This window comes from Canis aureus, chromosome 7 (assembly GCF_053574225.1).
Source record: "Canis aureus isolate CA01 chromosome 7, VMU_Caureus_v.1.0, whole genome shotgun sequence".
In the NCBI taxonomy this organism is placed as follows: Eukaryota; Metazoa; Chordata; class Mammalia; order Carnivora; family Canidae; genus Canis; species Canis aureus.
In genome coordinates this window covers 68260379-68274944 of record NC_135617.1, presented here as the reverse complement: position 1 = coordinate 68274944, position 14566 = coordinate 68260379, and the positions used below count along the sequence as shown (strand labels likewise).

Below are 14566 nucleotides of genomic sequence, written 5' to 3'. Positions count from 1 at the left end.
ACATCCTGGCTACACAGGCAAGAAGCCCAGGCCTCCAGGACTAATTCTTTCCTGCCAGGGTAAAAAAAGACAGGGACAAAGAGCTTGGGGCAAACCCATCTCCAAGCTGGGCAGGCCCCCTGGCTCTGGGCACCCACATCGAGGCCCTTCCCGGGATGTCAAAAGTCTGGCTCCAATGCTCACCAAGCCCGCGCCACAGGATCCTGCCAGCCCAGAGCCCGGCCCCAGGGCCATTGTCAATGCTGGCCACGTCCCTGACCTCCTCCTTCTTCTCCATCCCAGACGTGTACACTGCCAGAAAAATGGAAAACAAACAGACAGGGCCAGCAGAAAACACATCACCAAACAAACCCGTCTCACATTGTCCTCTGTGGTCAGCCAGGGACTGGAGCCAGAGGCCACGGGCCTGGAAAAGCCAGAACAGCTCCCTAAGTGCAGCCCCTGAGCGGAGCCTCCCTCCCCCTGCAGGGTCAGCTGCGCCTCCTCCTCCGCTGCTCCCTTCTCCATCTTTCTTTCCCTTCTGTTCATTCTTTCCCTTCCTTTTACTTTGTGTGTGTGTGTGTGTGTGTCTTTCCCCCTTCTTCTGCTCTCTTTCAATGCAATAAGTCCACTAAACATTGAAGAAATCCTGCAGAATACCTAGGCCCAGAGTATATAAAACCAATTCCTGATGGGAGCTGCCCACGCTGCCACCTCGCTTTTGAGTCATACATCAGGGAGGGGTTCCAGACCCACGCACAACCCAGCAGCATCATAGGGAACCCAGCTCTTCATTGTCTGGCTCACCTTTCAGATCTTCACACTAACACTCGTCCCCTTGAATACCACATGATTAGTTCCCTGAAGACCATCCCCCCTCTGGGTCCTTGCTCACCTCATGTCCCCCACCCAGAAAGGCCCTTGCCCTCTTCATGTAACTCCACATCTGGGAATTCTACGTATTCTTCGAGGTTGTCTTTAAACCCTCCCCTCTGGGGCGTCCCCAAGATTCCAGCTGGCATTAATCTGTCTCCTTTGTGCCCTCATTAGAATTTTATGTTGGCACTTTTGTATTTGGGCATTTACCATGTTCTACCTTATATTCTAATTATTTAGATGCAAATTTCTCTCTCCTACTTAATTACACGAACTTGAAAGCAAAAATTATGTCATCTTTGAGTTCCCATATCCTTTAAGTTCCTGGCACATAGTGAGTGCACAAAGAATGTCAAACTCATTAACAATTGAATTACGGTTATACAGAGGCACGCATACAATTAATTCCACATCTTAACTTCACCATTTGCAAATTTGTGTGAGGCACTGGGCTCCTTGTGTTGGCTCCCGAGGGTCTGCTTTCCGGCGTTTGCCCAGGGCTGGAGGATGGTATGTTAGATGGCGGCACCTACTGGCGAAGGATGGCATTAGCGCTGGGTCCGCCGAAGAGGAGCCACCCAATCTTTCCCTCAATCCCAACAGGACTGGACCGGGGCGTGGGGCGGCGGGTGCCATGCGGCAGGAGAGGACTACAATGACTTCCTCTCCCTCTTCAGTAGCTTTAGACTGGTCAAGGGGAGGAGCATCCCTGACTTAGGGCCAGGGCTCGTTCTCTACCAGCGCACTGCAGCCTCCTGCAGACCCATAATTTTGCAGGACCAGAGTAAGACAACCAAGGAATAACAACCTGGCTGAGATGCCCTTGAGCTTTGCCAACCCAGCCTGGCATGATGCCCCAGACAGCTCTCCACCTGAGACAGAGGAAGAGAGGTGGCATGAAGGGAGAGCCTCTTGCCAGACAAGGGAGGCAAACTTCTGTATGGATATTGATGCTCAGCATAAGTACACAGCCAGCAAACATTCTGACCCCTTCCTTACTGAAAGTTTTCAGCTTCTCCTAACAGGATTTTCAGTTCTATGGGAGCCCTTCTCAGAAAATACAATAGAAGCTATTGGAGAACTGAGGTTTTTTTTAAAGAGCCATTCGCTTTATGAATTGGTACATGAACACCTTGAACTTGGCCCCAGTCCCTCCATCCACCTTTTCTTTGTTCCAGGGTACCCAGAGGAATTACACTGTTAAGTGGAGAGGTCCCCCTCTGTCTCTCCAACTTTTCCTCTGGTGAGGAAACCCAGTGGGGATTTGGGGGAGGGCAGCCAGTGGGAAACAGAACAAAGCTGAGCTGGCTCTCAGCAAAGTTCCAGGTTCATATAGGAACACCCCTATATTGCCCCTCCTTTGCCACACCTCGGTTAAGGTTTCAACTGGTAACTAAAGATTTAACCGGCAAAGGCTTAATCTAGCTACTTTGTCTCACAGAGATATTTGTATTTGGGACCCAAGGAACACAAGGTTTAGCTCAAAGGAGTGACCCTCTTTTTTTTTTTTTTTAAAGATTTTATTTATTTATTCATGATAGTCACACAGAGAGAGACAGAGAGGCACAGACACAGGCAGAGGGAGAAGCAGGCTCCATGCACCGGGAGCCTGATGTGGGATTCGATCCCGGGTCTCCAGGATCGCGCCCCGGGCCAAAGGCAGGCACCAAACCGCTGCGCTACCCAGGGATCCCAAGGAGTGACCCTCTTATGATGGAATTTTAAGCATCGGTGGGAAAGATCTTGGATGGAGTGGTTGAAAGATAATGAGAGTTCTGCCTCCTGAGCCTGCTTCCTCCAAACAGAAGCTGCCTGTGGACCAAGGCCATCCACCTTGGCCCCTGGCCTTTGGAGAGATCCTGAGCTCTGGCTTGCAAGGTTCCAGTTCTGCTTCTATGTCTTCCAGAATCTGAGAGTCTCTGGCCAGAGTGGCTTCATAGGCCCCAGCATCTCTGGGGTTTTTCTTCATCTTGGAGTCTCTGCACTGCCTCTCCATTTAATCCTCTGCTGCCATCAGTCCTTTCAGCAACCCAAAGCAATCTCTGGTGGGAGGCAGAGAGACAGGTCAAGAGATATTCCTTGGCATTCCCTTGAATCTCCTTGGGATTCCCATGAACTCACATTCCTTCATTCTTTTATTCATTCAACAAACATTCACTGAGCACACAACTATATGCTCAGGGCTGGGGATACGGTGGTGACCAATATGGGTCTTGCCCTCAACAGTTTTGAAGATGAGCAAAGGAAAACAGCTCATCACAGTACAGTATGGCCAGGGCCACCACAAGGACCACTGAGCTCAAGGCCAGCAACAAGACACATTTAAGCTGGATCTTAAAGGGTAGTGGTGGTTTTCCAGCTGGCAAGAACATGGTATATGCCAGGCACAGTGTTGTCTAAGTACAGTGACGGTGAGATCAGAAGACAAACATAAGATGTCATTGGGGAGAAGGGTCCAGGACTGGCACAGAGGGCCATGTATGCCATACTAGGGGTGTGGAACTTACCCCTGTCAGGCAATGGTCCACGGGAGATGTAGCGAGTGTCCAAACGAAGGTAGTGGCAATGGGGGTTGGCAGAAAGGATGGATTTGAGAGAGATTTCACAGGATCTGGTGCCCTGTTAGATGGAGAGAAAGAGTCCTTCGGTCCCGGAGAAACCCACCTGGGGCTGCTCAGTGGGTTATGGACCCATTAACCTCAAGGTGGAGGTCACAGGAGGAGGACAGCTCACAGGAATGCTTTGAGAGGAACTGTGAGTTTGGTTGGGTGTCTATTCAGCTTGAGGTCTTGAAAAAATGCCATTGGAAAGCACTATAAATAGGAAGAAATACAGGACTAGATAGAAAAGAGAGGAAGGAGCTAGAGATAGAGATCTGAAAATCAGACACCTAGCATAAAAGCTAGAAGAAAAGTGGGGGTTAGGGATGTAGATCTGGGAGCTTTTGGCACATTGGTGGTAGCTGGAGCCATAGGGCCCCGCAATGTAGAGCAAACTGTCCACCTACTGTGTGCTGGGACTTCCATGAGATTTATCAGCAGTAACTGTCCAACAACCTGCAACGTCAGAATTTTATCTTCCTCTCCTCATTTGCTGGATGAAGAAGTTGAAGCTCAGAGATGTGAAGAAACTTGATCAAACTCACCCACTGATGGGCTGGGATTTAAACTTAGAACCCTCTGACCACAAAGCCAGTATTCTTTCCGCCACCCTCGCTGTCACTGGGTGAGAGTCCCCAGGGAGGTCATGTAGTATGAGAACTGAGAAAAATCCAAGCTGGAAACACTTAAGATGCCAGTGGGGGATCTGGGAAGAGAAAGGGCTCCAAGAAGGAAAAGAAAAATGTTCAGAGGCTTCTGATGACGCAAGGAGGTCAGGCTAGATAACGACTGGCAGGCAGCCCCAGATAGGGAAACGTGGAAGTCACTGGGCCCCCAGCAGGTGTGTGTTGGGAGCCCTGGGACAGACTGCCCTAGGGTGAGGGGTTAAGGGAAGCAACGAAGTGGAGATGAAGAGCAGGTGTGCTCGCAGCAGGGTCTGGGGAAGTTTGTTGTCTACTGCTACCGTAGGATGCTGCGGGTTGTTCTGGGTTTGTAGGAGAAGGAGCTGAGGTCAGGGATTCAGGAGAGGGAGGAGATAGCTCTAGCTCACCGTAGGGCCAAGACAAGATGGGATCCTTGCACGTGTATGTGGGGTTGGCCTTGGCCAAGAGGAGGGACCCCTCTCCCAGCAATGGAAGGAAGAGGGGGCTGGGGGACAGGATGTTCAATGCCCTCTCCGTGAAACAGAAGTTGAGGGTACTGATGGGAGAAGTGAGGGGGCTGAGGCTGGCAGAGGGGAAACCAAAGTTTAGAAGAGCAGCTGTGTGGAAAGGGACAGAGCACAAACGCAGGGCAGTTTGGAGACTTGCCTCGTGATGTGGAGGGGTCTGGAACCAGGCATTGGTGTCAATGCCATTTGGCAGGCTGGGTATTTTTGTTTCCTTCATGGAAGCAGCCAGGGAGCAGGTGGGAAGGAAGCAGGTGGCAAAGTGACTCAGGTGTGGGGGTGGGCAGGGAGGACAGACTGGGTGGACATGGGGCCAAGGGGCCAAGGAGAGAGACTGGAACAGGTCTGGGCAGCTTGGACGAGGCTGTACTGCCTCCCCACCCAAATAGACCTCTCTTATAAAGGCAAGACTGAGGGTCTTGGAGCAAGTTAGTCCTAGAATCCCAGGGCCAGAACAGACCTTGGAGAGCATTACTTCCTGTCCTCTGCCTATATGACCAAATGGCTCCTGAGTCATCCCAGATAGGTGGGAAACAAGGACCGACCAGGGTCAACATGTCCAGTGACCTGATATGATCCCTCCCTCCTTTCTTCCATTTCTTTGGTTGTTGTTATTCTGAGAGTTCTCTTTTTTTTTCTCTGTCAACCACCGATTTTTGTTTATATTTCTATCTTATCCATTGATTTCTCTCTAAGTGTCATCAAGATTCACCTCAAATCCCTCTTCATCCATGAAGTCTCTACTTGGATGATAGACTTCTATTTCCTGACTTTTCATGGCACTTCCATCTGGATTGCTTGATGTTGCATTCAGATAACTTTGTTTTGTGTATACAAATCTTGCCTTCCTGGTGAGATTCCAGCATTTGGGGGATTTGCCATGTGATGCAGAGGGGTTTGGAACGATATGCACTGATGTTGATATATCTTCTTGAGTAGGGAATCACATTTTCTACTTCTTTTGCACACCTTAAAGGGCCCAGGACAATGTATATTGGGGAGAGGGTATGCTATAAGTACCATATTCCACTTGATAGAAGGATGCATGACTGATCAAATTATCAGGAAAAGGAAGAGTGAGAATTAGAAGAGGTGGGACTGGCAACTCTGAGGGTACTAGGCTAAGGAGCACTGATCCATGAGTCAGAAGTCAGGGAAGACATGGATTCTGCTTCTAGCTTTGTCTCTTAAATTTGTGTGACATCTGAGCTCTCATCAGACAAATGTGATAGCTAAAGCCTTTTTTTTTTTTTTAAGATTTATTGATTTACTTGATGTGGGAGAGGAGAGAGAGTCTTAAGCAGACTCCACGCTGAGCATGAAGCTGGATGAAGGGCTTGATCTCACAATCCTAAGACCATGACCCCGAGATCAAACCAAGAGTCAGCTGCTTAACCGACTGTGCCACTCAGGAGCCCCGATGGCTCAAGCCTTTTGAAGTTGTACTCCTACATGATCCTCCAGAACAAGATGACTGCCCTATTCCCTCTTATGTGTGAAGGGACTGGTCTGTGACTCTCACTCAGCCTGTCCCAAATGATTAAACTGTAACAGTGGCCAGAATGTGTTAGGACTCTGTGGATTCAGAGGAGGCAGCATAGAGAATGGAGGGGGTACACAAGCTTCAGAGTCAAGTCCAGGCCCAAGTCCTGGCTTTTTCTCTTCTTAGTTGGTCATCTGGGCAGGTTGACCTACTTGAGCCTCAGTTTTTCTCATCAACAGAATGAATATAATGATTCTTGCCTGATAGGCTTGCTGGAATGCCTGCTACAGTGCCTGGCACACATAGAAAAGCACTCAGTAAACAGTAGCTATGAGCTCTAATTGGTCTGAGTGTCTGGGTTTTCTTCACGCAAGGTAGGAGGTGCAAGGGCATAGGGAAAGCGGGATTCTGGAATGAACTACCCTCCCTGGCAGGTGCACTTCCTTCTACTCTCCAACTTGAAAATGCTGCTGACAAGTGCGGTGAGTTTGAATGCACTGCACTTCTGGAAACCTCCCAGTAAGAAAGGATAATGCACAGAACCTATTGGAAGGTGGTGAGAACTGAGCCCAGTTTGTTGTACTCATGCTCAGCGGCATCAAAGTCTGGCCCAGGACAAGACTGCTTCTTCCCAGGCACTATGATACCTTTACTATCAAGCACTGTGGCCTTTGTTCTTTCTGAGAAGCAGTCAAAATAACAGCAGTAGCTACCGCCTACTGAATGCCTACTATGTGCCAGAGGCTTTCTGTTCGTTGCTTCATGTAATTAATGCCATATAATTTCGAGGTGGGCATTTCTATTCCCTTTGTCAGAAGACAAAACTGAAGCTCACTGTGATTAAATGACCTACCTGAAGTCACACAGCTAGAAAATTAACAGAGCTGAGATTTGCTTTTTTTTGAGAGAGAGAGAGAACATGAGTGGGAGTGGGGGCAGAGGGAGAGGGAGAGAGAGAATCTTAAGCGGGCTCCACACCCAGCACAGAGCCCTACTCTGGACTCAGTCTCACAACCCTAAGATCATGACCTGAGCTGAAATCAGAGTCGGATGCTTAACTAACTGAGCCACCCAGGTGCCCCAACAGAGCTGAGATTGGAACCGCAGGGTTTCTTTTACTCTCAAACCCATGTAGTTAGGCAGGGATGCATCCCCACCTTTGAGGTTATGTGACCATACCCATTCTGTAGATGAGGCAGCTGAGGCTCAGAGAAGTGAAATAACTAGCAGAAATAGATAGATGGCTGGAAAATGGGAGGGCCCAACATTGTCGTTGGGGTAGTCTAATTCTGACACATAAGTGTTCTCCATCAGAATATACTGCCTATCGAGGAGGGTCACTGGACCCATTTTACAGATGGGGAAGCTGAGATGCCGAGAGAAAAAGCAAAGGCTCATGGAAGGAGACTTGACAGGGGAGGGGAAGTCCCAGAGTATGATGAAGCCCTGGCAGAGGTATCCCTAAAGCAGGATCAGGCTGGGTCCCCAGCCCAGTCCTCTCCCTAGACATTTGCAGGGGAAATTAGAATGAAATGAACATCAGAAGCAATCCCAAAGGAAAGGGAAACCTGAAAGAAACCTGGCCTGAGAGGGTGTGGGAGGCCCAGAGAACCCAGGGACGTTTTTGCTCCTGCCAGTGAGGGTATGGCATATGCTGCTGCTTTTGTAATACCACTCGTAAGAGTCATTTCATTATTTCTTCCTTGTCATCTTCCTGTGTCATTACCCCGTTGTGAGTCCCTGCAGAAGTGGACAGGGCAGAGGGTCGTGGGACCGGCCCCTCGATTCACAGTGCCCAGTGATAGAAGCCTTGCTTCTGTTCCCACAGAATCCTCAGAAGGGCTGGGGGTGGGCTGGAACCAGACCGGATGGTGGGGAGCAGAGCAGGGACCTGTGCTTCTGCCAGTTGTGGAGGAAGCTCATCTGGTCCTAGAGGAGCAGAGCAAAAGCTGGCAAAATGGAGGGGGGCAGGCAGAGGAAACCAGAGTAAAGGACACTGAACCTCCCAGAGACTCAGCAGCTATGATAGGGCAAGGTCCACACTCAGGGGGCCAGGAAACCACCGAACTAGAGAGAGGGTCTGAGGTGACCTATAGATCTGCCCCTACAGACTCCTTCATTCCCACCTCCCCTGTGGTCTAGAGGGTGAGCCGGTGCCCTCCACCCTAGGGACCCAGAGAAGCTCTCACGAGTGTCCAAGACAAGGCAGAGACAAAGCAAGGCACGGTGCAGTCTCCCTTCCCTGCGTTGGAGGGACTCCTCAGCTCTCTCCCTATGACCCCATGTAGATCCAGCACCATCTGGCAACCTCCAACTCTTCTTCTTCTCCTTTTTTTTTTTTTTTTTAAAAAAAAAAAAAAAAACACTCTCTTGTTTGGGGCAGAGAGGATGGCAAGTTTGCACTTGTCCCCCAGCCCTATACATAATTGGTGGCAGCAGGCAAAGCAGCTTCAAGGGGAGGGGTTTGCCAATGGAATGAAGGAGGGAGGGAGTCCTAGAGTGACAGAGCAGGAAGGGACCTGGGAGATCACTTGACCCAAACTTTTGTGGCCTCCACACCATTCCTGTGATCTGTGTGCTTCCATCCCTACCATCATCCATACCATGCCAGGCAGGGGCTCTCAAGACCTCCTCTCGGAGGCTTCCTAAGGGCATTGTCTCCTTTCAGCCAAGGGGCTAATCCATCCTCTTCTTTTCTAGATAGCACTGAGAGGCCCATTGAGATGTGATTTGCCCAAAGGCAATCTTCATCCCATGACACAGCCAGGACAAATACCCCAAGTGCTTGAGTCTGTTTTCATCCTCCTACTCTTCTACTCAATCCCTAGGGAAGGAAGGGCTCAAGTCTTCTCCCTGGGGGCTCAGGAGACCTCTGACACATCACACCTGTCACCTACCTGGTGTGAGCTGCTACTGTCAAGGTTCTGAGAACTGAGTTATTTTCAGGATGATTCTGGTCATTTCCCTTCCTCCCTGGGTACCCTGAGGGCTTTGTGAGGCTAGTCTGGGTCCCAATTGCCTTTTCGCTGCAGAAAGTTGGCTTTGAAATAACTGTCTGGAACCTGGCATGGTCTCAGGCTGACGAAGCCCCATGCTCCAAGAAAGCCCTCACTATCTTTTCAAGGGGTTTTTCTCTAGTGATGAGAGGAGAGAAGATGCCAGGCTGTAAATCCATCCAGGAGGCAGTGTCCAGGGCTCAGAGACACTTCCTTTTATACCCTTTGCATATATATATATTTTTTTTTTCAAATATCATTCATCACTCCTCTGCTGCTGAGCAGTTGGAGATATGAAGCGTTCAGAATGGACTGTCGGGGCCACATCCTGAAGCTGTGAGGGCAGGTTTGGAGAAGCGTGTTGTGCCGATCTTTGTGTCTGCATTTACACGCATAGGCATATTCCCGTGGATTAGCTTTTGCCCCTGTGCCGAGCGCATGAGAGTTTTATCCGTAAAACCACCTCTGTAGGGGTAGGGTGACTCAGTGGGCTACCTCCAAGGCCTTAACTGCAAGGGAGTGTGCCCTGGGGCTGGCAGTTCGAGCTGACGGAAGACTACTTTCTTCTTGGTCCTCAATTAAAGTGGACTCGGCACTAGGATCGAACACTGAGACCAGAGGGTGTGTGTGGGGGGTGGGGGGTGGAGGTAAGAGTTGGCAGGGAGTCGCTCGGCCCGAAGTCCGCGCCGTTCTCGGTCTTTCTTGGTCCTGTGCGGCCGCATCTCCCGTGCCCGGCCGCGTCGGCCGGCGGGCCGGGGTGCCAGCGCGATTCCGTCCGCCCCAGCCTCCCCGACACCCCGAGCTCTCTTTGTCTCGGGGCAGAGGTGTGCGTGCAAACCTGCGTCGCGCGGCCCCCAGCTCGTGCGAGCGCGGGGGGCGCACCCTAGCTTCCCCGCTCTTTCGGCGGGGAGAGAGGACGAGCCGGAGCCGGGTGCTGTTTGGTCTGGAGCCGAGCGGGGCTTGCATTGATCCATTGATTGTGCGCGGTCTGCGCCTGACCTCCCTGCTCCCGGGGAAGCCGTCTCCATGGAGACCGGGCCCGCTCCCCCAGCGCCGGATTGTAAATTCCTGCAGGCAGCGGCCCGGCAGCCTGGGGAGGGGGCCGCCGCGCCCGGGCGCGCAGGGGGAGCGGCCGCCGCGCCGAGGCCCCATTTGAAAGAAAAAAGGGGCACGAAAAAGGAGGTGGTGGAGGAGGAGGGGGGGGAGGAGGAAGAAAACGAAAAGGAGCAGAGGAGAGGAGGAGAAAGAGGAGGAGGAGGAGGAGAAAGGCGAAGAAAAAGAGACGGAGCCCGAGACGCGGAGAAGGAGCGAGAGAGGAAGAAAGAGAGGCAGAAAGGGCGTGTTTCTGGCGCGGCGTTTCCCCTCCCCTTTCTCAGGTCCCTCGCTCGGGCTCTGCGCGCTCTGCCGCCGCAGCTCTCTCGGGCGAAGCCGGGAGTTGGGGAGGATTGGACGGAGCAGCCCCGCCGCCGCCGCCCGCTGAGCCCGGCTCGGACACGGCGGGGGCTCCCCTCCGTCCGCGGCGCCCGGCGCCCCCAGCCTCGTCGCGCCCTCCGCGCCGCTCTCCCCGCGTCGGGCCGGGAGAAGCCGGCGGCACCGGGAGCCTCCCGCCGAGGGCGCCGCGCCCTCGCAGCCCCGCGCCCGCAGCCCCCGGCCCGGGCCCGGCGGGGCGCCCCCTGCCCTGCCCTCCTCTCCCCTCCCCTCCCGCGCGCGGGGCCCGGCCGGCTTCCGCCCTCGCGGGGCTGCGACCCCAGCCCGGGCCGCCCGGCCGCCCGCGGCTCCAGCCATGGGCTCGGGGCGCGTGCCCGGGCTCTGCCTGCTGGTCCTGCTGGTCCACGCCCGCGCCGCGCAGCACAGCAGAGCCGCGCAAGGTAAGGCAGGAGGGGCGCGCGGCGGCGGGGCGGCGGGGCGGCGGGGCGGCCGGGCGGCGGGGCGGCGGGGCCCCAGGGCGGGCGCGCGGTGTCCGCGGGGCCGGGCAGGTGCCGGGGGCGTGCGGCTGTCAGAGCCCGGCGCCGTGCGGGGCCCCGGTCGGGGGGCCCGGACCTCGGGGGGCCCGGGCCTCGGGGCGCCGCGTCCTGGCCGCGAGGCTGGAGGAGCCGGGAGCGACCCCGAGCAGTGAGACGTCTGCCCCCACCCCCCACCCCCCACCCCCGGGGCAGAAGTCGCCACGCACCTCAGCATTCTCCGCCCGCCTTCTGGGCCACCCCCAGCATCTTCGAAAGACTTCTTGTCTTCCAAAAGTACGAGAGAGAATCTTCTCTTCTCTCAGACATTGCCAGAAACTTTTGAGCTGTGGCCTGGAGAGACGGAGAGAATGAGACTTTCGAGCCACGCCGTGTATCTCTTCCCTTCACCCCACCCCCCACCCCGCCCCAACCCTCACGCGGAGTCAGACAAAATTTCCCAGTTGTTGTCTTATCAGTAGAAAAATGTTAAAGAAAAATAGGATCTTTCCTCGAAAGACCAGCTCGTCTCTCACTGGAAGGTAGGGGGCTGAAGAAGAGAAGAAAGATTTCTGACTGGCTCCCAGCAAGAATGTCGCTTTTCTGCCTCTTTGGGGGGAAATCTCTTTCCTCTTGCATGGCTTTCATTTCTTATCATAATATTTATTTATTAAGGCCTCGGGTTTCCAATTCCATTTAAATCCAGGTCAGAATTGCATTAAAATAACAAAGTAAAATTCCAGGCCAGGGAGCTCTGACAGGCCCCTCTAGGAATTAGAGAGCGAGCCAGGGAGGCCCTGCGGCCCCCATCCCTGACCCCAGGCTCGCTGCCGGGCGGGCGGGTCCGAGGCTCTGCTGGCAGAAACCAGGCTGGTGGGCTACAGTTCTCTTGGGGACAGCCTCCCCTCCCCGTTGACCTCTTGTTGCACCCTTCCCCCATCATGTCCTCACCCAGGAAGAGATTTATATGGACAAAAAGAAAATTCTTCCCGACAAGCCTTCGCTGAGGAGGATCTGATTCTGCCTATTGTCCCAGGGGCTCCTGAAGCCAAGCTAGGGTGTGGAAGTGGCTGAGCCAGAAGGGAAAGTTGAACTTGGGCACTGGGGAAGCCTGAGCCCCCAGCAGTCAGGTTGCTGTATCCTGGAGCCTGAGCGCCCGCCTGGCTCTTGGGCTGCTCTTGCGTACTGGATGGGCTCCCACTCCGGGTGAAAGGAAGGTGCTGTACCAACACTGCCTCTTCAGCTACCTCCTTCCTCCAACCTGCCCTTTAACGGAGCCCAAGTGGTGGAGATCCGCAGCTGTCACATACCAGAGCTCACCCCCACCCCCTGGCAATCCCAAACTGCCTCTTCTCCGGTCCTGGCTCCAGACAGCCCACTACCACTGCCACCCCCAGCCTGGGAGCAGCCCCTCTTGCACTGTGGATTTGCTTGTGTTTTCATAAACAAAGCTGGCTTTTGTAGTGTGTGCTGACTTACTCATAACATAGAATTAGCTGGGGAGTTTAGTCTGAAGGAAGGAACAGATTTCATTCAGTAATCTAGAGACAAGATAAGGGCCTCTTTCAAGTTGGAGCCAGTGTCTGTAGTGGCCCTAGTGAGACCGGGGGGCTGGGGGCAAGAGGGGGAGCAAACAGTATATCCAGGGAGGTTCCCAGGGCTGATGGAGACTCCTACAAGGGACAGGTGCCAAGGGGAGGTCAGCTCATCCTTTAGGGACAGAAGACTCAAGATCCCTCCACAGGGAAAAAAAAAAAATCCCTCCACGGTGCTCCAGGGCTCCCTCTTTCATCAGACACCCTGCTAAACGCTGTGGAGGGCTAGGGAGATGCAGCCGGAGTGGAGGCCCCTGCCCTCAGGGAACTTAACATCCTAATAGTTGCATCCACTACTTATATTCAGGCCACACCTGCGCTGACTGGGCCACAGTTAGCTGTGTGTCTTCTTTCCTTCTGACCCTTGAGTCTAACCTGGCATAGAATAATAGCCTGTCATTTCAGCTCCCTGTGATGCTGCTGTTCAGGAAATACACCAACCGGGGCTGCCAGAGATTGGCTAATGACAGGTCTTTTGGGTTAGAGGGATGTTTCCGCACCCAAACCTACAGACCAGTGCCGCGGGAAAGCCAAGTACTGACGGGGCACACAGCGGAGTACTGCAGACACTCCTTGCTCCCAGACATACCTCCTAGGTATCCCCAGTGCCAGGAGGTGTGCCTTTAATGCCACATGCTTTTAAATAAAGCTCTGGTGGGTCTCTTTATATTACAAATACCCTTGGTAAATGTCTTGTGTGGTTATTATACCTCTGGGTATAGTGTGTGTGTATATATAGTATGGTTACTATATTTCAGTGCCTTTTCCCCAAAGACTCCATCCCACCAAAGAACTAAAGTGGAAAGGGATAGGGAGGAGGAGAGGGACAAGGAGGGGAGCCCTGAGTGTGCAAGTGTGTGTGTGGGGTGAGGTTCACCACGATCACCCACAGGTGATATAGCTGGGTGTCTATGTCTATTGTGACTTGGTCATTAAGCCTAGAGATGTACATTTTAGTGTCTGAAAACTGTGGTGGACGAATGGGTGGGTAAGCGCGTGTGACTGGGAATGAGTGAGCATGAGGGTACATGGTTTTGAGTGTTTTTCAAGTGCCCGTCTGTGTATTTTAAAGTAGACAGACTGGATAACCAAGATAATTGTTAACTTAAAAGCATTAATTTGCTTTGCTTTTTTTGGGGAGGGGGTGTGTGTGTGCAGCAGTGGTTAAAAAAGACCTAATCCTTGCTTAGGGCTCAGGTTACAGCTGAATGAAAAGGTCTCCTGGCCTCCCGGGGAAAACTTGTCCCCAGGGCGGGCTCAGGGAGAGCCAGCCTGGCCGCTTAGTTTACCTGGTTGTTTTCTCTTCTCATTAGGGATAAAATGTTGATAAAGTCGCGTATTTAGAGTTTCCCAGTAACACCATCCCCAGGACTGAGCCCGTTCATCTGGTGGCAAACAGTGTCTCTCTGTCTCCGTGCGTCTCTCTGGGTCTCTGTCTGGGTGTATGTGTGTCTCTCTCTTTCTTTCCCCCACCCCTCTCTTCCTCTTTAATGTGGCTGTTTCCTTTCCTCCCCGCTTCCCTGGGCTCCTGTGGCCAGCTCTTACAGTGAGGGGACTGTTCCTCCTAGCCCCTCCCTCCAAAATATGAAATGAAAACCATAACCGTGTCAGCGGGTGAGGGTGGCCCCGTGGGCAGCCGGCTATTGCCTGTGCCCCATCCAGGCCACACTGGGAGAGAGAGAAAGCAAGTCAGTCCCCACTCTTGGAGCCTGATCTTCAATCAGTTGCTTCTAAGCCTGTCTCTCCACCACCACCACCACCCCCCTCCATTTTTCCAGAAGGGTGGAGAAGGGGGGTGGACTGCTTAGAAATTCCTCAGGAATCCCTTTGACCTCTCTTCTCTCAGTGACATGTCCCCCGGGGAGGTGGGGGGGAAGCCTGGGGCCAGGGGAGGACTTCTTCACTTCTCACCCCTCATCTCCTTGAGTC

General features: G+C 53.1%; 1 protein-coding gene and 1 long non-coding RNA gene across 6 annotated transcripts in view; one reads left to right on the top strand and one right to left on the bottom strand.

Annotated features, from left to right (window-relative positions):
- Window positions 1-2360: 2360 nt before the first annotated feature.
- The window catches only part of LOC144317646 (uncharacterized), a 51493-nt gene continuing 39287 nt past the window's right edge, over window positions 2361-14566 (bottom strand). For 2 of the 3 annotated variants that reach the window (XR_013383653.1, XR_013383654.1), the window contains 3 exons: window positions 11273-11396; window positions 3363-3474; window positions 2361-2897 (listed from right to left, as the gene is read on the bottom strand). This is a non-coding gene — a long non-coding RNA (uncharacterized LOC144317646). The remainder of the gene's footprint in view (window positions 2898-3362; window positions 3475-11272; window positions 11397-14566) is intronic. The other variant, XR_013383652.1, reaches the window with a different exon arrangement.
- Window positions 10859-14566, top strand: part of SCUBE3 (signal peptide, CUB domain and EGF like domain containing 3) — a 33623-nt gene continuing 29915 nt past the window's right edge. For all 3 annotated transcript variants that reach the window (XM_077904313.1, XM_077904314.1, XM_077904312.1), the window contains exon 1: window positions 10859-10970. In XM_077904313.1, the coding sequence (XP_077760439.1) occupies window positions 10886-10970 (85 nt within the window). In that variant the 5' untranslated portion in view covers window positions 10859-10885. The remainder of the gene's footprint in view (window positions 10971-14566) is intronic.